General features: G+C 38.1%; 1 protein-coding gene across 1 annotated transcript; it reads left to right on the forward strand.

The window, feature by feature from the left end:
- Positions 1-36: 36 nt before the first annotated feature.
- On the forward strand, positions 37-1,273 carry LOC105384442 (39S ribosomal protein L27, mitochondrial). The gene is made up of 3 exons (XM_038112125.2): positions 37-217; positions 552-715; positions 1,008-1,273. The coding sequence occupies exons 1-3, from the start codon at positions 166-168 to the stop codon at positions 1,209-1,211; spliced, it is 420 nt and encodes a 139-aa protein (XP_037968053.2). The 5' UTR covers positions 37-165; the 3' UTR covers positions 1,212-1,273.
- Positions 1,274-21,071: the final 19,798 nt, after the last annotated feature.

Here is a 21,071-nt window from a genome sequence, read left to right on the forward strand (position 1 = left end):
TGTCACGAGTGACATACCATACTTGACGTTGACGGTTGACGTTTGTCGTTTGTAGGACAAGAACAAGAAAAAAACATAAAATTGCCTACCGATTTGTTTTCGATCGCTAATATTCAGATACCTATTCGATACAAAACAATAAAACCTCTAAAAACTTGAGGTAAAATGGTTTTCAATTTTCTTCTAAAATGTAACCAAGCTAAATCAATCGCTGTTGGTAAGTAAACACAGATGTTCTCAAACTTTTTTAGGTTAGATAGATAGATAGATAGATAAATTATTTATTTACTTAACACAACACATACACAGGTTACACAGCAAGATTTTTAACATAAAGTTTAAGATTACATAAACACAAAACACTATTAAAAGACATGCAGATAGAAAAGCAACATGTGTATTTATCATGTTAGCAAAAGGTTAGGAACTTGCATGAGATTCTGTTCCTATCTAGCTTCTTAGTTCTTCCACCTGATTGTCCTCACTGTACCAATATATAAATAACATAGTAGTGTCATGCTATACCTTAATCCACACAATACCCTTGACAGAAACAGTCCGTCATGCCAGCAAGAAGACCGGAGGCAGTACCTCGAACACCAACTGCAAGACGAAGCCCAAGCACCGCGGCTGGAAGGTGCAGGACGGCCACCACGTCAAGCCGAGCCACATCCTCGCCACGCAGCTCACCACTAGGTTCCATCCCGGACTTAATGTGAGTAGTCATTCAGTAATTACAGCTGTATCGGAGGCCAACACTCATTAGACTTGTTAGGTTTATGAGACATATTTTTTATTATTATCAGTTAATATTAAACATGACTAACAAGTACTTATTTATTAAGGGCATTTATTGTAGTAGAAATGATTTAAGTATTACCTTTTTTATCAGTGATTTTCATTGAAGAGATAAAGTGAGATAGGTAGCATATTAATATAAATTTAATATTTCACCTTCAATACTTAATACTCTATCAAATAACCTAATAATTTTATATTATTTACAGGTGGGTCTAGGCCGCAATGGTACTCTCTTTGCGATTGAAGCCGGCAAAGTTGTAGTGACATGTGAGAAGTTTGAGCCCAACTGGGAACACTCGTGGGTGCAGCGGAACTACGCAGGAAGACACCAACAAACCATATACAAGAAATACTACAATGTCATCCCGGAACCCCAACATAGTAGATTTAAGCTTGTTGATGAAGTTTGAACTGAATGTAGACTTGTAGAGTTGTAAATAGTATAATAATATAGTTTATTTCACTAGGTGTACTTGATTCTGGTTTTATTGAGATTTTCTTCTTATTTTTTGGTTTACTGATAACACCAGTCTCAAACACTTTTAATATTTGTAAGTGGGGAGAGACCTTTGCCCAGCAGTGGGACACTAGAGGTTAAGAAAAAAAAAAAATGTGGGTAGGTAAATTTTACTTTCACAAGAAGTCCGTCGTTGTTAGCTTTCGTCTGGTCGCGATTATCGGAATAATTGTAAATTTGGGAATTATCATAAGATTTATAAATGGACAAGTGAATTATGTGTGTGAACTTCAAGATTTCTTTGGATTTATCAAGCATCGAGGGGGGCCCCCATGCCGAACCTTGGAGTTTCGACGTAAGTATGTGAGCAAAACCTATCATATTTATTATTATCTTATATCTAGCGTAAGAGTACAGTTACAGTAAAATTATAGAAGTTATAGAGGTAAGTGCACTCTATCTCGTTACAGAAGTAGGTATTACGTTCCTTGCATTCCACATTGTATTCTATAGGAACGACCAAGTATGGCTGTGGTGCACAGATTGCTTGAGGTTATGTGTTGGATAAACAGATGGCGCTAGGAGATGCGAAAATATAAAAGTGATTTAATTTTGTGAAGGGCACTGTCGATATTATTATCCCTATAATTAGCGTATGTATACAAATAAATTTAGTTTTTACCCGACTTCAAAAAAAGGAGGAGGTTCTCAATACATCTGTATGTATTTATGTTTACAATAAGGTCCGACGTTTACGTGTTGTAAGTAAGTATGTAGATCTCCGCCCGATATCCTCTGCCTCGACGGTTATTGGTTCTTTTCCTGAAATGGTCGGTCTCTGACATCCTCATACACTTAGGTACCTACATACCAACCCTAGAGAACCTAGAAATATAGTATTATTAATTTTCTACTATTTTTTTCCGCAACAGCTGTTGGTAACACGTTGCGCAAGAAGTGCCCAGGTACCGAAGAGATGACTGATTTCCCGGTCCAGAAATGACTTCCGGTTTGCCCGGAAGTTGATCCGGGCCGGGACGGACGAATCCGGCGAGGGATGAATGGGATTTTTGCGAAATTTCAGCTTTTAACAGATTCACAAGTGTGTGAAATGCACATGACAGAATATTACAAGTAATTTCATTTTCAGATGAAAATACGAAATTATTGAAATTTAAGTAAATTTTTCATGTTAATTTTGTCGTGTAGGTTAATACTTGGGTGTGGGTGGAACTTGATTTGTTTAAGTATATAGTGGTATTTAGGTATATATTTTTTTTTATGCATTTATTTCATAATAATTTTTTTTTTGGTCTGTGAACTGTCTTAACAAGCAAACCTGCTCTCCAACATTTATTTGATGTTTTGTTCAAATAGTGATATTTGTGAAAACAAACAGTGCTAAAGTGTTTATTAGTGTCTGAAAACTGTGTGATAGTGTTATCTCCACACGAAACTTAAACCTAATTAGGATTAAACCAAATTAGTGCTCACAAAATCACAATTCACATCTTAGTCACAAAAATATTCGAACTTTTTCTCCAAGTACCCTCAAATATTTTTTTACATAATGTCATTCCTCAGAACATTAACTCTTATATTCTGTGGATATGTCAGTGAAAACTAAGTGCTCTCATTGTGTTACCACACCATAATGATGCAGCATTCCCCGCCGAAAAAGACCTTACTGGTGGAAGATCATAACACCAGCAGGGAAAATGATACCAGTGCAAAAAATATTACACCAAAAATTTCTATGCCGGTTTTTAAACCATCATCTGAAAATGTACCCCCTCAAGTAGATCTGTATACCAAAGTCAACCTTGATCCAGAGAACCAAACATCAACCAACGAAAATGATTGGCAAACCATACCCATCCTCCGCAATAGATATAAGCGGAAGAAGCTCAACCAAACTCCATCTCCGGACAAGGAACTGCAGCTAGAGAATCGATATTCACCGCTTAAAAAAGATGAAAATTCTAATAAAAACACCAAGGCTAAACCCACGGTGAAGAAACCCCCACCAATTATACTTTATGGTATTCAGAACATCACAAAACTCAATGAGCTCATTGATGGAGTGTTACAAAAAACACAATACAATTATAAAATCGTCACTAAAAATCAGTTACGCATCACCTGCAGTGACATTGATTCCTACAAGAAGCTCCTAGACCTAGTTAGGGAAAAGGAACTTATAGGACACACATTCACTCAAAAAGACCAAAGACCATATCGGATTGTGATAAAAAACCTCCACCCATCTACACCAATTGAATCGATTAAAGAAGCTATCGAGAGCACTGGTAACAAAGTGAAAGGTGAAATTATCTATGCTAGATCTGGTTTAGATAAAACTCCATTATTCACATGGTTTGTAAACCTTGAGCCAAGTCCCAACAATAGTGATGTGAAGAAGCTGAAATACATCTACCATACCAGCATTACCATAGAAGACCCAATCCATAAGAAACATCATCATTATACCGCAATGTAAGCGATGTCAACAATATGGACATACAAGAAACAACTGCATGCGTCCGTATCGCTGCGTCAAGTGTGCAGAAAATCACAGTACTACAGACTGCCCAATTAAAGATAGAAACACGCCAGCTACATGCGCCCTCTGCTTTCAAGACCACCCTGCTAACTACAAGGGCTGTAAAGTATTCCTGCAAATACAACAACGCAAAACTACTGTGAAGCCACACCAAAAAAATAGTGATAAATCACACGATACCCATGCTCCAAAAATACCAGCTAGTACCTACAACATTCCAGCTCCGAGTAAGAGCGAGAAACCACGCCGCACCTACGCATCAATAGCAGCCAATAAAGATGAAGAAAACACCCCAACAAAACTAGAAGAAATTCTCTCCAAACAAGCTGAAAAGCTAGACAAACTACTGGACCAGATGGGCTCGTTGATGAGTCTACTGACCACGCTAGTTACAAAACTAATAAATTAATGGCATCTTTAATAATAGCAACTTGGAACGCAAATGGACTATCAAACAGACAACAAGAAGTAGATGTTTTGATGAAAATGCACCATTTGGATATGTACAGAGCGGTATGCAATTGTCACACTCTGTATAAGATTATTGTCAATTAGAGATGTCAGGATGTCAGGGTGTCAATGAATACATAACCGATACGTATAAAGGTCTATAATGTACTAAAGCTTAAACTTATAATAGTCGTAAATGTAATAATCGTGTATTTACACAGATGTCACGACTTCCTTAATTGAGGGCGCGCATGTACGCGCTGTCATCAAATAGTCTCATGTATGAGTGGCTCATACAGGATATATTATTAATATCTGAGTCACGCCTAACAGAAAGTTCTCGAACTGATATATCTGGTTACCATACCTACCTAACAGCTCATCCAGATGACACGGGGCATGCAGGAACTGCTATTATAGTAAGGAACAACATTAAGCATCAATTACTGCCTAAATATCGAACAGCTCAGATACAAGCTACATCTATCGCGATAGAAGATCAATGGGGGCAGCTTACGGTGTCATCTATATATTGCCCACCAAAGAAAAATAGACAACCAGATCTGTCTGACACAGACTTTGATCAGTTCTTCCGGTCGCTGGGGAACAGATATATCGTAGGCGGAGACTGGAATGCAAAACACATTCACTGGGGTTCAAGACTTACGCTAACAAGAGGAAGAAACCTAAAAAATTGTTTAGACCGAAACAAATTAACTGTTCTAACAACCTGCCAACCTACTTACTGGCCTACTGACCCGAATAAACTCCCCGTTCTTCTGGATTTCTTTGTATATAAAGGCATCTCAACCTACTACCTTAAAGTTGAAGGATGCTATGACAGCTCTTCGGATCATACACCCGTAATAACAACTATAAGCACATCTGTTATAGAAAGAGCAAAATGCCCATATTTATGCAATCACAAAACAGATTGGGATTCGTATCGCCAATACCTAGAAGATCACACCAACCTCAACATTCCTTTAAAAACCGAAGAGGATATCGAAACTGCAGCCAACTATCTGACTCAAATCATTCAAAAGTCAGCTTGGCTAAACACTCCAGGCACTAGAGATCCCATAAAAAATCACGGTCGGTACAACATACCTCAAGAAGTGAGAAAAAAAGTACTGGAAAAAAGGCGACTCCGAAGGCAATGGCAGATCAGCAGACATCCAGAGCACAAAAAGGCTTTTAACAAAGCTGCAGCTGAATTAAAGGACTTCCTAGTTGAAATAGAGAATGACACCCTCCAACAAAAACTAGAGTCCCTCAACCCAATGTGTGATAATGAATATTCCTTATGGAAAACTGTTAAAACAACACTAAAGCCTCAACTTGCTCAATACCCATTAAAAACCGAAGACGGAAGTTGGGCGAGGACAGACACAGAGAGAGCTGAAGCTTACGCGGCGTTTCTGAAAAATGTGTTTAAACCTAATGAAGACCTCACATCAGACATTGTAGATGAAGAAGTCAAAAACTATCTGGAAAGTGATCTCCAACTCAGTCCACCTTTGGCTGCCTGTACCCCTTCTGAAGTACGTAGAACAATCCAGAATCTACAATTAAAGAAGGCGCCAGGTTTTGACCTTATAACCGCTGAAGTACTAAGACAACTACCAAAGAAAGTCATAACTCTCATAACAATTATTTTCAATAGCATACTGAGAACCGGGTATTTTCCGAACATCTGGAAAGTGTCCCAAATAACAATGGTGCTCAAAGCGGGAAAACCCCCACATCTTACGTCTTCCTACCGACCAATCAGTCTGTTACCAGTGCTCTCAAAAGTCTTCGAGAAAGTACTTTCTGTGCGGCTAAAAGCTTGTATGGCAGAGAAGAAACTAACCCCAGAACATCAATTCGGATTCAGAAGCAATCATTCGACAGTGGAACAAGTACACAGAGTTTGTGAAAAAGTGAGAAACGCCCTGGAAAAAAAGCTTTATTGCTGTGGAGTATTTCTGGATGTACAACAGGCGTTTGATAAAGTCTGGCATAATGGCCTACTCTATAAAATAAAGAAGACCCTACCTCATAACATGTTCTTACTCCTGAAATCATACATTGAAAATAGGTCATTTTATGTGAAAATAAACGACTCTGTTTCCGACATGTATGATATACAAGCGGGGGTACCGCAAGGATCAGTCCTTGGGCCGACATTGTATATTATTTATACCAGTGATGTTCCTGTGTCAGAAACAGTGATGACTGCAACATTGGCAGACGATACTGCTGTACTTGCTTCAAGTGATAGTCCAGAGCAAGCATCAGCGACCTTGCAAACACACCTCAACAAGATACATGATTGGATGAAGTGTTGGAAGATCAAGGCTAGTGCAGCAAAATCCAATCATATCACTTTCACCCTAAGAAGGAAAGATTGTCCGGAGGTCAAATTTGGGAATGAGCGATTACCACATAAAGATACAGTGAAGTACCTAGGGTTTCACCTTGACCGGAGGCAAACTTGGAAAAAGCACATCCAGAAAAAACGCGATGAGCTAAACTACCGTTTTAGATCTCTCCAATGGCTGCTCGGCCCGCAGTCAAGACTGTCACTAAACAATAAAATGCTTATTTACAAATCCATTTTAAAACCCGTCTGGACTTATGGTATACAGTTGTGGGGTACGGCGAAAAACAGCAACATTGAAATACTGCAAAGATTCCAAAATAATGCACTGAGGACCATAGCAAGAGCTCCCTGGTTTACAAAAACTGATGAAATACATGCTTACCTAGAAATACCTACTGTGAAAGAGGAAGTTAAGCATCTCACAAAAGCCTACAGAGGCAGGGTAACAAATCATGAAAATGAGCTGGCGCGATGTCTAACACAGACAGAAATGACCCGTCGCCTTAAACGAAGCCACATCTGGGACAATTATTCAGTTGAATAAAACTGAATAAATTTTAATGAAGGACAGCCTATCAATGGAGAGGCCAGTTCTGCAAGTCACTCTACCGCTCAAAAGAACTGCTTATGGTCCAACGACTGATCGCAAGTTAGAACAATCAAGGAACAAAAAAAAAAAAAAAAAATTTCATAATAATCTTAACTTAGTTACAGAAATAAATAGGTACTTAGGTCTGCCAAACTGCATAACAGTTTCATGGCGGATCTATTTATTTTATGATGTAATGAAGTATATGAAATGAATGATGTATATGTAATGCTTCATAGATCTACATTATAAGTTATGTTATGAAACTTCAGCGGTCAATTAGGTAATTATTTAATGGAAACCGTCCAATGTACAGTGGGATGCAATGGAACCTGACCCCTAAACCTGGGATTCTTACTAACACGAGTTACCTACACAAGAAAAAGTGGCTGTTTTGCATTCAGGCCGTATCAGAACCTTAAGGCACGACTTTCAATACCAAATGTCAGCTTTATTTATTACCTCTCCCAAATCGAAGCTACATTTCTATTTAGGTAGGCGCCGACACTCGATCAATTTGCCACCCTAGCTACTAGGTAGGTAGGTACATAAGTACACTGTAAGAACACACCTACCTATGTCGGTGAATACAGTTAGAATAAAAACGAAAGTCGTCCAGATAAACATTTTCTAATCTCCACAAGACAACAACATGTTGACTGGTAGATAATGCTTTTAGCATTAAGTCCACCTGATTTTACATCTATACTTTGTAAATTGTGCAATAGTAAGTAAATAAATAACACAACCTATAGTACTTATAGGTATAAGTCAAGAATACTTAAATCGGTGAATATTTTTAGTAAGCTGTAAATGTAGCAATTTTACAGTGTGTATAATGTACCTAGATGTCCTTGTAGGTACTATACCTACCTACAGCAGCTCTTAGCAACCTAGTCGGGACTCCTACTTCAATCTTAACGCCTGCGAAGTACAGCTGGCTCTATAATACTAGCTGGGATTGCAGTCCATGGCATTTTTATCTGCGTAATAAAGGTCACTATATCGTGATTCGCGTTAAATAGAGGGGATGTTATTGGTAGGACATGTACTTACATTAAACGGGATTATTTACAACTTTTGGACTAACAGAAAAAACTGGCGAAATTCCACGTGCGTTAGATTTTAACCCCCTTATTTATAGAAAAGTTATAGAACGGTTTAGCTGTTGAACTGTTTTGTCCCTCTCTGTCAAAGAACAAATTGTTCTTTCATATTGAGGGACAAAACAGTTTTATAGCTAAAACGTTCTGTAACTTTTCTATGAATAAGGGGGTATGTATTTATATGCGACATCTTAACTACCTACTATGCTAGGTAACTAATGTTGCGTTCAGAAAGGTTTATTTTATTTCCCTGGCTGCATTATTGATCGTGGAGCTGCCTGTACCTAGCCGAGGCACCGCGGCCCCTCACTGCATTGGAAGGGCGCTGAGATTTCCCACTTGTAATTTTTCTTGCGAGCCCATATTGCATTGTTCGCCCAATAACACCTTCGCGCCGGCTGTAAGAAATAACTCAACAGTTAAATTGACTTTTTCCGAACAGGGAAAACGTTGTGTCATGTGCAACTTCCGCCTTGCATTTCGGAACGGAATTAATGTATTGAGTTAGAAATGTTTATGTTTAATAGTTATGTATTGATTATGAATTTTGCTTATACTCAGTAATCACATTATCATCAGATTAAGTAAACCCTTTAAGGATACATAAGTATAAGTATACCTATAGCTACTTTAATCCATCGAATGCGTCTACCGATCGGCTTAATTTATGAACATCGAATATTGCCTCTATAAAAATCCAATTAGGAAATGGATTTGCCTCCGAAAACTACTTTATTAAATCAAAGTGAAACATTTTCAGGCATCTGCTAAAAGCCCGTGACAAATACCTATGGGACAGTTCTTTACAATTCATTTTTCGCCCTCATTCCGTCTCTGAAAGCGAGCTCAGTGTTCCTCTGTATTCAGGGCGTTTTAAAAGGAAAACATTTGCATCTCCGCTCGCCATTCTACATCCGACCTTATGGACGTAATTTTAAAGCTTCAGAATAAAAATGCAGTGTTAAGAAACGATAGAGGCGGACGTTAACATATCAGAGACTTTACGGTTACGGTTTAAGTATTCAGCAGTCCGTTTTACAGGATACGTTTTATCGTATACGTTTTTATTCGGCATTGCGGAGTTCTATGAACGAGTTCTCGCAAATAACAGTAAGTAATAGTATACCTATCCAAACCGCCGAATAAAAACTGATACGACAAACGGATCCTGTAAAAATGACTGGTGTGTGAATTTAACCTTTACTCTGGAGTACTCTGGACTATGATAGCGAACCTAACAAGTTCTGTTGTTAAGCGGTAATAAGTACCTAGGTATCTAGTAGGTATTTCATATTTGCATGCTTTTTAGATAAACTCTTTGTTAAGTCAAGTTTACCACCTTCATCCTCAATGTATTGATACCAAGTGTCCGGCTTCTTGGAGTAAGTACTAAATGAAATAACTATTACTAAACGACAGCAGATACTTACAATACAATACAATACAATACAAAACACTTTATTTGCACCAAGAAAAAATAATAATTACAAAAAACAAAACTTAAAAATAAAACAGTACAAAAAGGCGGCCTTATTGCTTATAGCAATCTCTACCAGACAACCTTTACTTACCTACTTAATATATAAGACTCGACACCAACACGCAAGAATTACAACTAAGTTACTATCTAACTTCAGATTTTTCCCATCCATCCTGTCTACCCGACCCCTAGCTCTACTACAGTTTCATTCCAATTAAGGTATCCGTGCTAGGTGCCGTGTTGTTGCAGTGAAAGAGCTGACGACTGTCGCATTGTTCCACGCAGCCTCCGTCGTCTCCGGGCTACGAGTGCCTTCGAGCGCTTCTTGCCAGTTTTTAGGTCAAACGGGATCTGCGAGTTCCGGTGAATCTATCGGGGGTTTTTAGAACACACTCATTATTTGCACTAGGTACACTTATAAGTGTTGTAGTAATCCTAATCCTAACTAATATTATAAATGCGAAAGTAACTGTGTCTGTCTGTCTGTCTGTCTGTCTGTTACTCTTTCACGCCAAAACTACTGAACGGATTTGAATGAAATTTGGTATACATAAGGTCTAGACCCTGGGAAAGAACATAGGCTACTTTTTATCCCGGAATTCCCACGGGAAAACTTTTTAAGGCGAAGCGAAGCGCGCGGGAACCGCTAGTTAAACATAAAGGTAGGTCATGCTTTTACTGACGTAACATAACATTTTCGCGGATAATAATAATATCAACAATTCTTATTTTAAATCTGTACATTAATTTTGTAGTTTTTGATACCATCAACTTTATATTCAATTGTTACACACTTTGCAATGCTCACTTAGTTAGGTACGGTCAGGTGCAAAGAAACCTGACCCCCCTCTCATACTAACAATGCTTCTGAGGGGGGTCAGGTTTATCTGCACCTTACTGTACCTAATTGAGAAAGTAAAAAATAAACAGATAAATATGTAGGTAAATAACGATAGCATTAAAAATGAAGGTATGCCATTACACCTACTTACTGAAATTCATACAAGCTACAAGAGCCCGCTAGCTGGAAAATTTTAAAAGGAGAAAGAAACATTAGTCATGGAAGTCTCATAGATCTGCCCCAGAGATCCTCTTACACCCGTACCAGGGGGGTTTCTCTACATTTCACGGAATCTTTATATGTAATGCAACGACATAGATTCGTAGTTAATGTTAGCAGCGCTCCAAAACTCAATTTTGAAACCACTACGGAAAAAGATGGTTGTTATACGTTTAACGTGTCTGTGTCTGTTTGTGGTAGCCTAGCTCCCAAACGGCGAAAGCGATGTTCTTTTGGTTTTAATAGGGTCATTGGCAATGTTACCACGAGTGTTTTTCCCATAAGTATTTTATCAAAATATGCTTAGCCATTAAAAAATTATGCGTCTTTTAGGGTGTCTTGCACACAAAATTAAATCTATGACCTCTTGCTCTGATAGTATAATGTCAGAGCAAGAGAAAAACAATTGAATTTTTATTAACTTTGTTATGCAAGACGCCCTTAGGGCCAGTTTTTTGATCCGTAGTTAACTCAACTATTGGTTAAATATCGTAACTATTAGTTAGTGTTCAATGTCGGGGGTTTTTAGCGTAGATTACGTTATTCGTAACCTAGAGTGACCTCAGTCGTCTAGGAGAACGCTGCCGGCATTCCTCAAGATATTATCACATGAAATGTCTGAAAGTACCTCTTTGCGCTCGGTAAGTTATTTATTGGCTTCCCAAGATCGGATCGCGGGTTCTAGCCCCGTTGCGGTTGAAATTCAGTGGTTACCGCCTGTCGAACCTTTTAACTTTAATTAGACATGCTGTGATACGGGTTGGGTACTTTGTGACAGCGTTTTAGGAAGAATTTTATTGGAGTGTGACTTAAAATTGTTTGTCGTAATTTGGAAGAAAATATTTTCTGATTTCTAAGTAAGTACTTCAATAATGAAATGAGAAACACACACTAAATTAGGATTAAGTAACAAAATCAAACATTCTCAAAATAACCCAAGTTATTTATGCTATAATAGACCAGCTTTCATTTAAATATACTCGACAGTACTTAGGAGGTACTTAGCGAGGCATCAATATTAATTTCAGATTTCAATATTGCCTTCCACGAATTCAATCATTAGTGTAGTCGGTATTGAGGCTCTCTTTTCAGGCGTTTTTCTATAGACGAAGTCGATCTACATTACAGACTATTTCTGAAAATAAAAAATATATTTACGATCCACTTACTTATTAATTTTTGGGTATTTGTCATTAGGTATAACAATTTTTAAGGGTAATACCCGTTTTAGGTGATATCCAATGTTTTACTGTTTGGCGCGGTCCCAGTATTAGGATGTGCCGTAGTGCGATGTCTCCAACCCATCTGCTTAACCCGTAGATGATAAAACTGACTCCACCAATCCCAGCACCTCCAACGATCCAACGATGGTGTAACTAACAAGCTGTGTGAATATGTGGATGTGTGTGTCTGGGTAGCCATGTGATTTACATGATTTCCTTCGTAACTCGTCGGTCGCTGGACGTCAATATAAATCAACGTGGTACCTACCGACTGTACCCCTATCAACTGGACATTTATCTCAGGGCGGCGCGACGGATAAAAAACCTCAACATGCTGAGGGCGGCATATAAAGCAATCCGTTCTGTAAATAATTTACGATGCGATTATGTTATTACATGGCAACACCGGCCATAATTCATATCACAATATGGATTGCGGATTTTGATAAATTGTTTATTTCGGTGAATTGTACTTTTTTTTTATTCGACCGTGAGGTATCTATTGTAGGTGTGTAGCCAATGACTTTTAGTCAGGCAGAATAATTAATTAGGAATAAAAGTTATTTACCGTTTATAAAAAATACCTACTTACCTTACAGGCAGTCTAAGATTTTGTTGACTAATAATTAGCTAAAATATCAGTATCAGTTTTATAGTTACTGTTACTGCTGTAACGGTTATGGAACCTACATTTGCTTCCCAATATTTTGAACAACTTTAGTAGGTATATTCGCGCAAGAAAATAACCCTTTTATTAACACCCTGCATACAGGAAGTGCTAAAGTAGGCCACAACCCACCACCACCAGACTAACTGTTACATAATGCATAATTGCACAGTCAGCCGGATGTCGCACGGAGCAAAAAGAAAAAGCGCAACGCAATTAAACCCCGAGCAATGATGTGATATCGTATTCAATTGTTTCTATACGCTCTCAACGGATGGCTACAGCCGCGAGCGCCATTTTAATTTTCCGCCAGCCTTTAAATTTATATACGTTTCGAATGGAGAGCTGCAATTTTATGAGTTTTAATTTTATTTTGCCACGACAACAACCTGCGGCGGTGTGCTAATTGAATTTCGACTAAATAACAAAACACGGTCGATGCTAGGTCTAATTTGTATTCTATTGTTTTTATTTTGTTTGGTCTAATAGTTTTATATAACATCCTCATGGCCAATCTCAGCTTTAGCTCAGCTATATGTATATGTATGTGCGCAGTCCACAGGAGGGATGACCGACACGACTAGAGACAGTTAGGCGCAGAACCATTTCATTTTTCGGAAATCAGCCTTTTATGTACAACCAAACCACAAAACTTAGAAATAAAAAACAATATAGTAACACAAATAGATTGGGTTCAAAGTTCAAACCTCCTGTGTGTGTTTAGGCAGAGCTTGTACCACTAGACCTTCGATGTTTCAGTATAAGATTATATTTGTATTTGTACGTGATATGCACATAAAATATTGAAGCGTCGCTTGATAACCAAATCGGAGATTGCAGAAGTTGCAGAAAGAAATTCGAGAAACAATGGGCGATCACGACCATCTAGCATTACGGTGCAGACCCGGATAAAGTATCCAATATTCAGGCGAAACACATAAAATCTGAAAAGGAAAGTCCCTAAAGTCCACTAAATGCTTATCCGAACGATTTGGACCGGTATTGTACGTTTACCGAATTGAACGGGAGAAATATTTTTAAATTTGGAACAATATGGCGGACAGCGGGTTGCCATAAATCTGAAGATGGTCTGTAATGCGCGAATACACGGACGGAATTATTTATGAAGGGTTGCCAGGTTCATGTTGTAATCGTATATTTTTTGGCTAAACTTGATTTGAAAGCTTTTGTTTTGTTTAATTGGTTTATTAGTAGTTATAGGACCACAGCATTCAATTATTGGCTTTTTATAATCATACGGTAAGTATGTACCTACTATAATAACATTCAAACAACCAGTCTTTGGTAAATAAAGTAGTACTTATAAATAAGTTAGTAAATCAAGTGATTTTCACACATCCATACTCCTATTATCATGAAAGTCTCATTAGGTTTTCGAGAGGCGATACAACTTAATGGCAACAGAAGAATCGCATTACAGCATCGTTAATAGAAACGATACAAACAGTCGGCATTTCGAATCCGATTATTGCCGTACTCAGTCGAAATGGGAAAGCAATATATAGATATATATGCCTTTTTATGAAGTATGTATGAAGTTACCCTCTAAATAAATAAGGGAAAGCGTTTCTTGCCATGTGTGCAGGTATCCATGTTTGAAAATGCCACTGACATTGTATACTCGTACATGTACTTGGCAAAACTATCATTATAAAAGATTGCCGTAATCAAAATCGGTCGTACCGTTCAAATGTTATGTGGTTTATAAACCGCAACAAATCCTTTCCCGCGAAAAAATCCACAGAATTTCAGGCTTCGTTAATTATAATTCACTTTCCAACCGCAAATTTAACTAAGTATTTTTACTTCTGAAAATTATTATTCCTTTCAGTGGAAAGGCAAATTTTAATCGCCCATTTCCGCTTGCCGAGGTCGTAAGCGAGATAACGAAAGAAAATATAATCTACTCAGTTATATCCGCATCGATGCGGTGTCCAATGGAGGAGGTGATCGCAACCGGCCCGGGGGGACTTTTTAATTTTCCGCTAGCTGCAGATTTATATGTTTCCACTGAGACCGTCAATTTTCACCTCTTTTAATTTGAACGCGACGTTACCCGCCAAAACTGGCCCGAATTCTGGCCGACGGCAAAAATGGCCATATTTTTCCGTAACCGTCGCTCGTTCATCGGATTATTCGCATGTTTCGTTTGGATTTCGAGTAAGTATTTTCGATACCGATTCGAGGAACGCCATATTGAGATGCCGGCGTAGTGCAGGTTCGAAAGGCATTTTAAACAATTCCTAACGAGCCGCAAACATTCGTAGTGCGGAATTATTCGTGTTTTGCGAAGTACTCTCAGCACCACAATTACATATAAGCACCAACGATTTACGATTGTATCAACAACTTCTACGGGGGAACACCGTTGAATAGTCTATAAATTCAGGGAGGTTCTTAAACAAATATTCATTAGCTGAATTTACCGGCACTCTCGGTAACTAATCAGACATATTCGCGCAGTTTACAGCTACTTAATTTTGGAGCCGACTGTACCTCGCAACCTGCAGTGCATTACTTAATTAATTTACTTCAGTTGATTTTGCATGTAAGCGCTCTCAATTTGCTTAGTTGCGGAACCGTATGAGTAGATATCAAACAATGGCTGTCACTGTTTTCCTTGTTGAAGTGTTTTGTTGAAAACAATTAGACAAATCAAAACTGAAACACAATTCTTGGCTACGTACTGAAAAACTTTATATTCAGTGGGTAGAGCCTTAATTAGGCAAAGTGTTGCGATACGACTTGGCTCTGTATCAGTGTGATAGCTTACGCTTTGATATTGTCGATGGTCTTTATCTAAATAATCTATTTATCTCTGAAAATATCGCAAACAACACAACGCCAGGTTAGGACTAGGAATTAAGATTCCGCGACCACGCTAGCTCTAGATGCATAGAATATTTTATTTCATTCAGGAAAGCTCCCGACACAAATCTTATTTATTTTTATTTTATTTTTATTTTATTTTTATTTATTTGAGACAATAAACAGATGTACATTAAAACTTACTAAGTAGACTTAGATTAAATATAATTATGTTAATATACATCCCACAACATTGTCTACAAGTATGTTAACATAGTACTGTTATTAAAGTTCAAAATCTAGAAGTGCGATGATTGGTGATTTGATAGTGGAAGTAAAGTGATGTTTACGAGAAAAAAAAAAGAAGATATTTCTGTAATGATTTAGGAAGCAACCTGTTGCTAATATTGTGCAAATATGGTATAGTTAATGCAAATATGTAGTAATCCAAACATAATAACAAATTAATTTTAATTATCTAGTTAATTTCTGAAAACTTTGTGTATATTGTTTTTAAAATCTGCAAATTTTGAAAACATATCAATATGCTCAAAGTGCTTATTGTAGGAATCAGCGATGCGGCAGAGAGGCGCGCGCCGGCCGGCGTTCGTGTGACGCAGGCTCGTCGCGAACATGCGGTATGCGCGCGCCTCCCGCCGCACCACTGTTCTAGGTACAACATAATACAGCTTATTAGATAGGTCTGTGCAATCAAAGTGGCTATGACAAAGTCGGTACAGCGTTACGGCTTCCAAGATAAGTCGCCTTGAATCTAGTGGAATGAGGCCATATTCGTCCAATAACTCGGTGTAAGAGAGGTGGTTGCGGTTACGATGAACTCGGAAGTGTACTGAACGGAGGTACTTGCGTTGAACACTTTCAATTGCGTCACTATATTTTTTATATATGGGATTCCAGATTGGTACCGCATATTTTCGAGACTAAATTGAAAGCGGCACTAAACGAATGCCGCCCGCCGCGGTAGGGCTCCCTTGTAACTGCACCTCCGAGACTCCAGTTTCAGATTAAAATCTCCAATCGATAGATAATTGAGTCTATTTCCTTAGTTCAGCGCATAAATTGCTGAAGTAGATTCGCCTGTGTTCGCGTCTGCACGTTCACAAACCCACAGTACGCGCCCACCTGCCACGTAAAGCTATAAACCTTATACTCTACATAAATTTGGTAACCAGATTTGCAGTGCTGAGTAAATGAGGCAATTTTTCAAGCGGATTCCTTTAGTCTGTGTACAAGTCAGTAGCGTTGTCTGTAAGCTAAGATCAGAAGGCAGGGGGGAGTCTGCCGGAAAATTACAAACATAAAGTTTCTAATACGAATCTTTTATTCGAGATACAGCCCATTAGCTTTGTAATGGGGGACGTTCCGAATTTATTTTATCATCTCTTAGCGCGTGACGTCTGCTTTGTGTTCAGCGTTTCAAAATCAAGGTTGTTGGGGTCTTCGTAGAAGTTGGCAAAAGGGAAAGTAACCTGAGTTTATAGGCTTTACTGCTGACTCCTTTAGCAATTCCTGCCTACGATTCGGGTTTTTATATAATACTTTCAATTTTAAGAATATCAAAAACTATTTTAAATTACCTATAATATATAATATGTATTTTAAATATTATTTTAATAAAAAAAAAAAAAAAAAAACACGCACTCACGCCTTGTACTAATGTACTCCCTTGCGGGGTAGGCAGAGGTGCATTGCTGCACCCACTTTTCGCCAGAGTGTTATGTTAGTCCCAACGTAATAGGGGGCGGGCCTATTGCCATTTTACGGGCACATCCAAGACCCGAGAACAAATATCTGTGTTTAAACAAATATCTGCCCCAGCCGGGAATCGAACCCGGGACCATCGGCTCAGTAGTCAGGTCACTAACCACTACGCCATTCGGTCGTCATTATTTTAATGACATATCTATACAGTTTTCTGAAATATATAATTACTTAATGACCTCTGTAAGTATATTCTGGCTTTAATCAATCTTTGAGAAGTGTAGCGATGATTATGAAAAATACTTAGCTCCTTTAAATAACCCAAGACCTGGCTACTCAGCCTTAGCCCTTAAGAATTTATCTCCAATTAGTATTAAAATAATAAAATATAATTTAAACGTATACAAATACCTAGATTCCATATACGTTGCAACTATTTAATTCCTATTTGATTTACGACCTCCTTCCACTGAAGCGGAAAGATTACCCACGCACCTATTAAAAAGGAAAAGAGCACAGCAGCAATGTTTTTTCAGTTTCAGCATCATCATCATTATGACACTTGCGAGGGGCGTCCCACGTTCCACCCCAATATTACGCTGAAAAGCACCATCTGGTGTTCGCGTAAATTCGTTTCCCCCCATCACATCAACGTAAGTATAACTTTCTTGTTCACGTTACTTGCGACCAAGGTTCTTCCGGTTTTTACTAGACACGTCGGACAGGAGCTACATAGTTTTCAGTGGAACAGGTTAATTTTATAGTTGTCAGTTTTATAGGTGGGGTTGGATGAAATTTAAGTATAAATTAGTTTTTTTGGCTAAGTTCGCACGTTTTTAAGGGCTTTAAAATTACCCCTAGGAACATTGTGTTCATTATAACATTGTAATTAAGTATTTTTTATAACTCTAAAGATGGCTTGCACGGAAAAGTTGTTCTTGCAATGGCATTGGCAATGGCAAGAGAATCCGTAAATGAAACATTAAATAAAAACCATCTTATAAAAAAAGCGATGAAAGGTCCATATTACTGCACTGGTATACTGGTGTTACCACCACTGATAAAAATTTCCACTTCACTCGTAAGACTCGTAACCACATTATGCGGCCATTTACAAAGATAATACGTAGAAATTGAAAAATTATGAAAATGCCTTCTTTTGAATTCACTTGCAATTTCCGCTTGCAGGTACTGTAGGTAATGTCAGCCGAGTAAACGTGGCAATGCAGGGACATACATTAGGTGTTATGCATATTTACTAGCTATTGCCCGCAAACTCCGCTTCGCCTTGAAAAGTTTTCCATGTTATTCAGCTTTAACTAACAAAATTTCATCATTATTGCTCTAGCCGTTTTCCCGTGAAAGAGTAACAAACATTTAGTGTTTATAATATTGCTTAGGATACTTCAGTTGTTCAAGTTTGTATACTTCTTATCTTGCCGGTGACAAACACAAGGCAATCAGAGTGAGTCAGGAGGTCATCCCGAACAACTTTTGTTCAAGATGTTTTGTGTACAATTCCCTCCTGAGTCATCCCACTTTGGCTTAGTATACCCTTTTTGCAACACCTTGTACACTTTTTTTACAATACCAAACATTTTAAAAGGTACCCACGTATGTATTTGTATATAGAAGCATATTACTACTTCTTTAGCCAGCTAACGAAGACTAGCGTGCAGCCATACATACAGGGTGTCTTCAGTATCATGGATCGAGAGCTCGTACCTAATGTGGGTAATGTACGGCCCCCCCGCCGCGTCAGACGGATAAATCGCGCACGATTGCAGTTGGTAAACGACTGCGCATTACTAGGACTGAAGGACCGTTTTTAGCTTTCATTATAGTGTAGGAAGATGTGAATGTGAGACGGATTATTTTATTCCTTCTTTGGTTGTGTTTAAGGCTGTCTTGAGTTATAATATGTTGAAAAGGTGGTATTAACGGTTTCACACCCTAGTTTCAAATGTAGCTATTGTGTATTTGTCGTCAACCCGCTAAGCAGAAGAAGAAGTTACCTACTCGGTATTCCTCATCCATATATTTATGCTGTCTTCTGGGACATCCATCGTAGCGCTACAATCAATACGTCATAAAAGCAAACAATACATTTTGGCGGCATTAAAGGTGGGCAAAATAAAAAAGATAATTTTATGCAACAATAACATAAAAGAAAATAAAAGATTTTTCTCTGAAATTCAGAATGGCACTTCGGGTAGTACTAAAACAACCACAGCTCCAGCATTTAAAATTTATATGCCATTTTATTTCCCTTGGCGGTAATTCCTAATATAAAACATCATGCGGGTGCCTACTTATTATTTGTTATTTTTGTTTGCGATAAGATTATAACTATGACAAACCCGTCATTTTTTCTTATACGTAAGACATACAAAAACATCGAAGTAATCTAACATTCTAACTAGGTACGTTATTGACACTTCTGCCACCGCTAACTAAATAGTAATACGTACCTAGCGTAGCTGTGAATTGTAGACATTATTCTATTCTATTCCAACCTTTTCCCTAGTTTTAATTTTATATACCCTGCAGCTCCAAAGCTTGTACAAATTAAACCGTCTAACTAAGTTACCAACAAAAAGGTCCCGTTTAATATTAAAGCAAACAATGAAACAGTTCCGACGAGTGTGTGAAAGACTAAAAAGTTCCGAACTTGTGCCATAAATCTACCGCTTTGTTTTGTACCGGCCAGGCCTTAGATTAACAATATACGACAAGATGTAGTGTCAATGAAAAAAAAAATTCCAATAACACCATACTTCTACCACTGAGATCTTATTTCGAATTAGTTCGGTTAGCAGATCTCTGACCTTATTCATTGGAACAATGGATTTGTGACTTTATTCATTTATTTGTACACATTAGATTGAACATATAACGGTTTGATAGTAAACATTTTTTTTGCTTTGTTTTCATATAATGTGACACTACATCTGGATCGTATATTGTAAATCTAAGTGAAAACCAGTGGTTACCAACCTTGAGTTAGCGAGGCTACGGCTTTATTATCGTCTACACGACTGTGAGTAGGCTGTATCTAGTACAATGCGACTGTGAATTGCGATTTGCGAAAAATCATGGCCAAGATAAATGATTTACAGCACATTTGAGTTGTGTGATGTTTAACTTTATATTCCACTACTTAGTATATTGCCTTATTTGAACTTTTAAAGGGCAGAAATTTGGTGATTAAACGTAACATCATGTCTATCAAAGAGCCTATTATGTATTTTTCATTTCACTAATCTAAGACTTTAGAACCACCAATATTATTCAATAGTCTCAATCAAACTCTACACGAACAGACGCATGTTACAGTCGTTCTCCACAAAACCTAGCCCGCTACCGCGAAATACTGTATATAGTCGCATGTACCGTGTATCGCACCCGCGGGGAACTGTTGAAGAACCGGGATAAGACAGGATTGTCGCCGCGAGACGTGGAGGAAATCAGAAACAGTGGGGTAAAAACTCTTTGTGCTTAGAGAGTCCGCGGGTCGCTGTGTCGGGGTTTGGAGGGATTGGGAAGGTGAATAAATATCAAGTGTTGATGTCTTACTGTTGTTGTCATAAGACTTCCTATAAGTTAGGTTCATATTTTTATCATTTCCCTGTATTACAGCTACCTATCATAGCCATAGATTACAAATAATCATGGCCTACCATCATATTCGTTAGAATATTTGCGCCCAAACGTGAGGACCAAGGTTAGGAAATCATCAAAGTATTAAGCTTCTTT

The sequence above is a fragment of the Plutella xylostella genome, chromosome 13, assembly GCF_932276165.1.
Source record: "Plutella xylostella chromosome 13, ilPluXylo3.1, whole genome shotgun sequence".
In the NCBI taxonomy this organism is placed as follows: Eukaryota; Metazoa; Arthropoda; class Insecta; order Lepidoptera; family Plutellidae; genus Plutella; species Plutella xylostella.

What these genes read in the sequence shown, in the direction of transcription:
- LOC105384442 (XM_038112125.2), top strand. Translation starts at nt 166, where the DNA reads ATGGTTTTCAATTTTCTTCTAAAATGTAACCAAGCTAAATCAATCGCT. An exon ending in AGCTAAATCAATCGCTGTTG is followed by an intron (nt 218 to 551) that starts GTAAGTAAACAC and finishes TACCCTTGACAG; the next exon opens with AAACAGTCCGTCATGCCAGC. An exon ending in GGTTCCATCCCGGACTTAAT is followed by an intron (nt 716 to 1,007) that starts GTGAGTAGTCAT and finishes TATTATTTACAG; the next exon opens with GTGGGTCTAGGCCGCAATGG.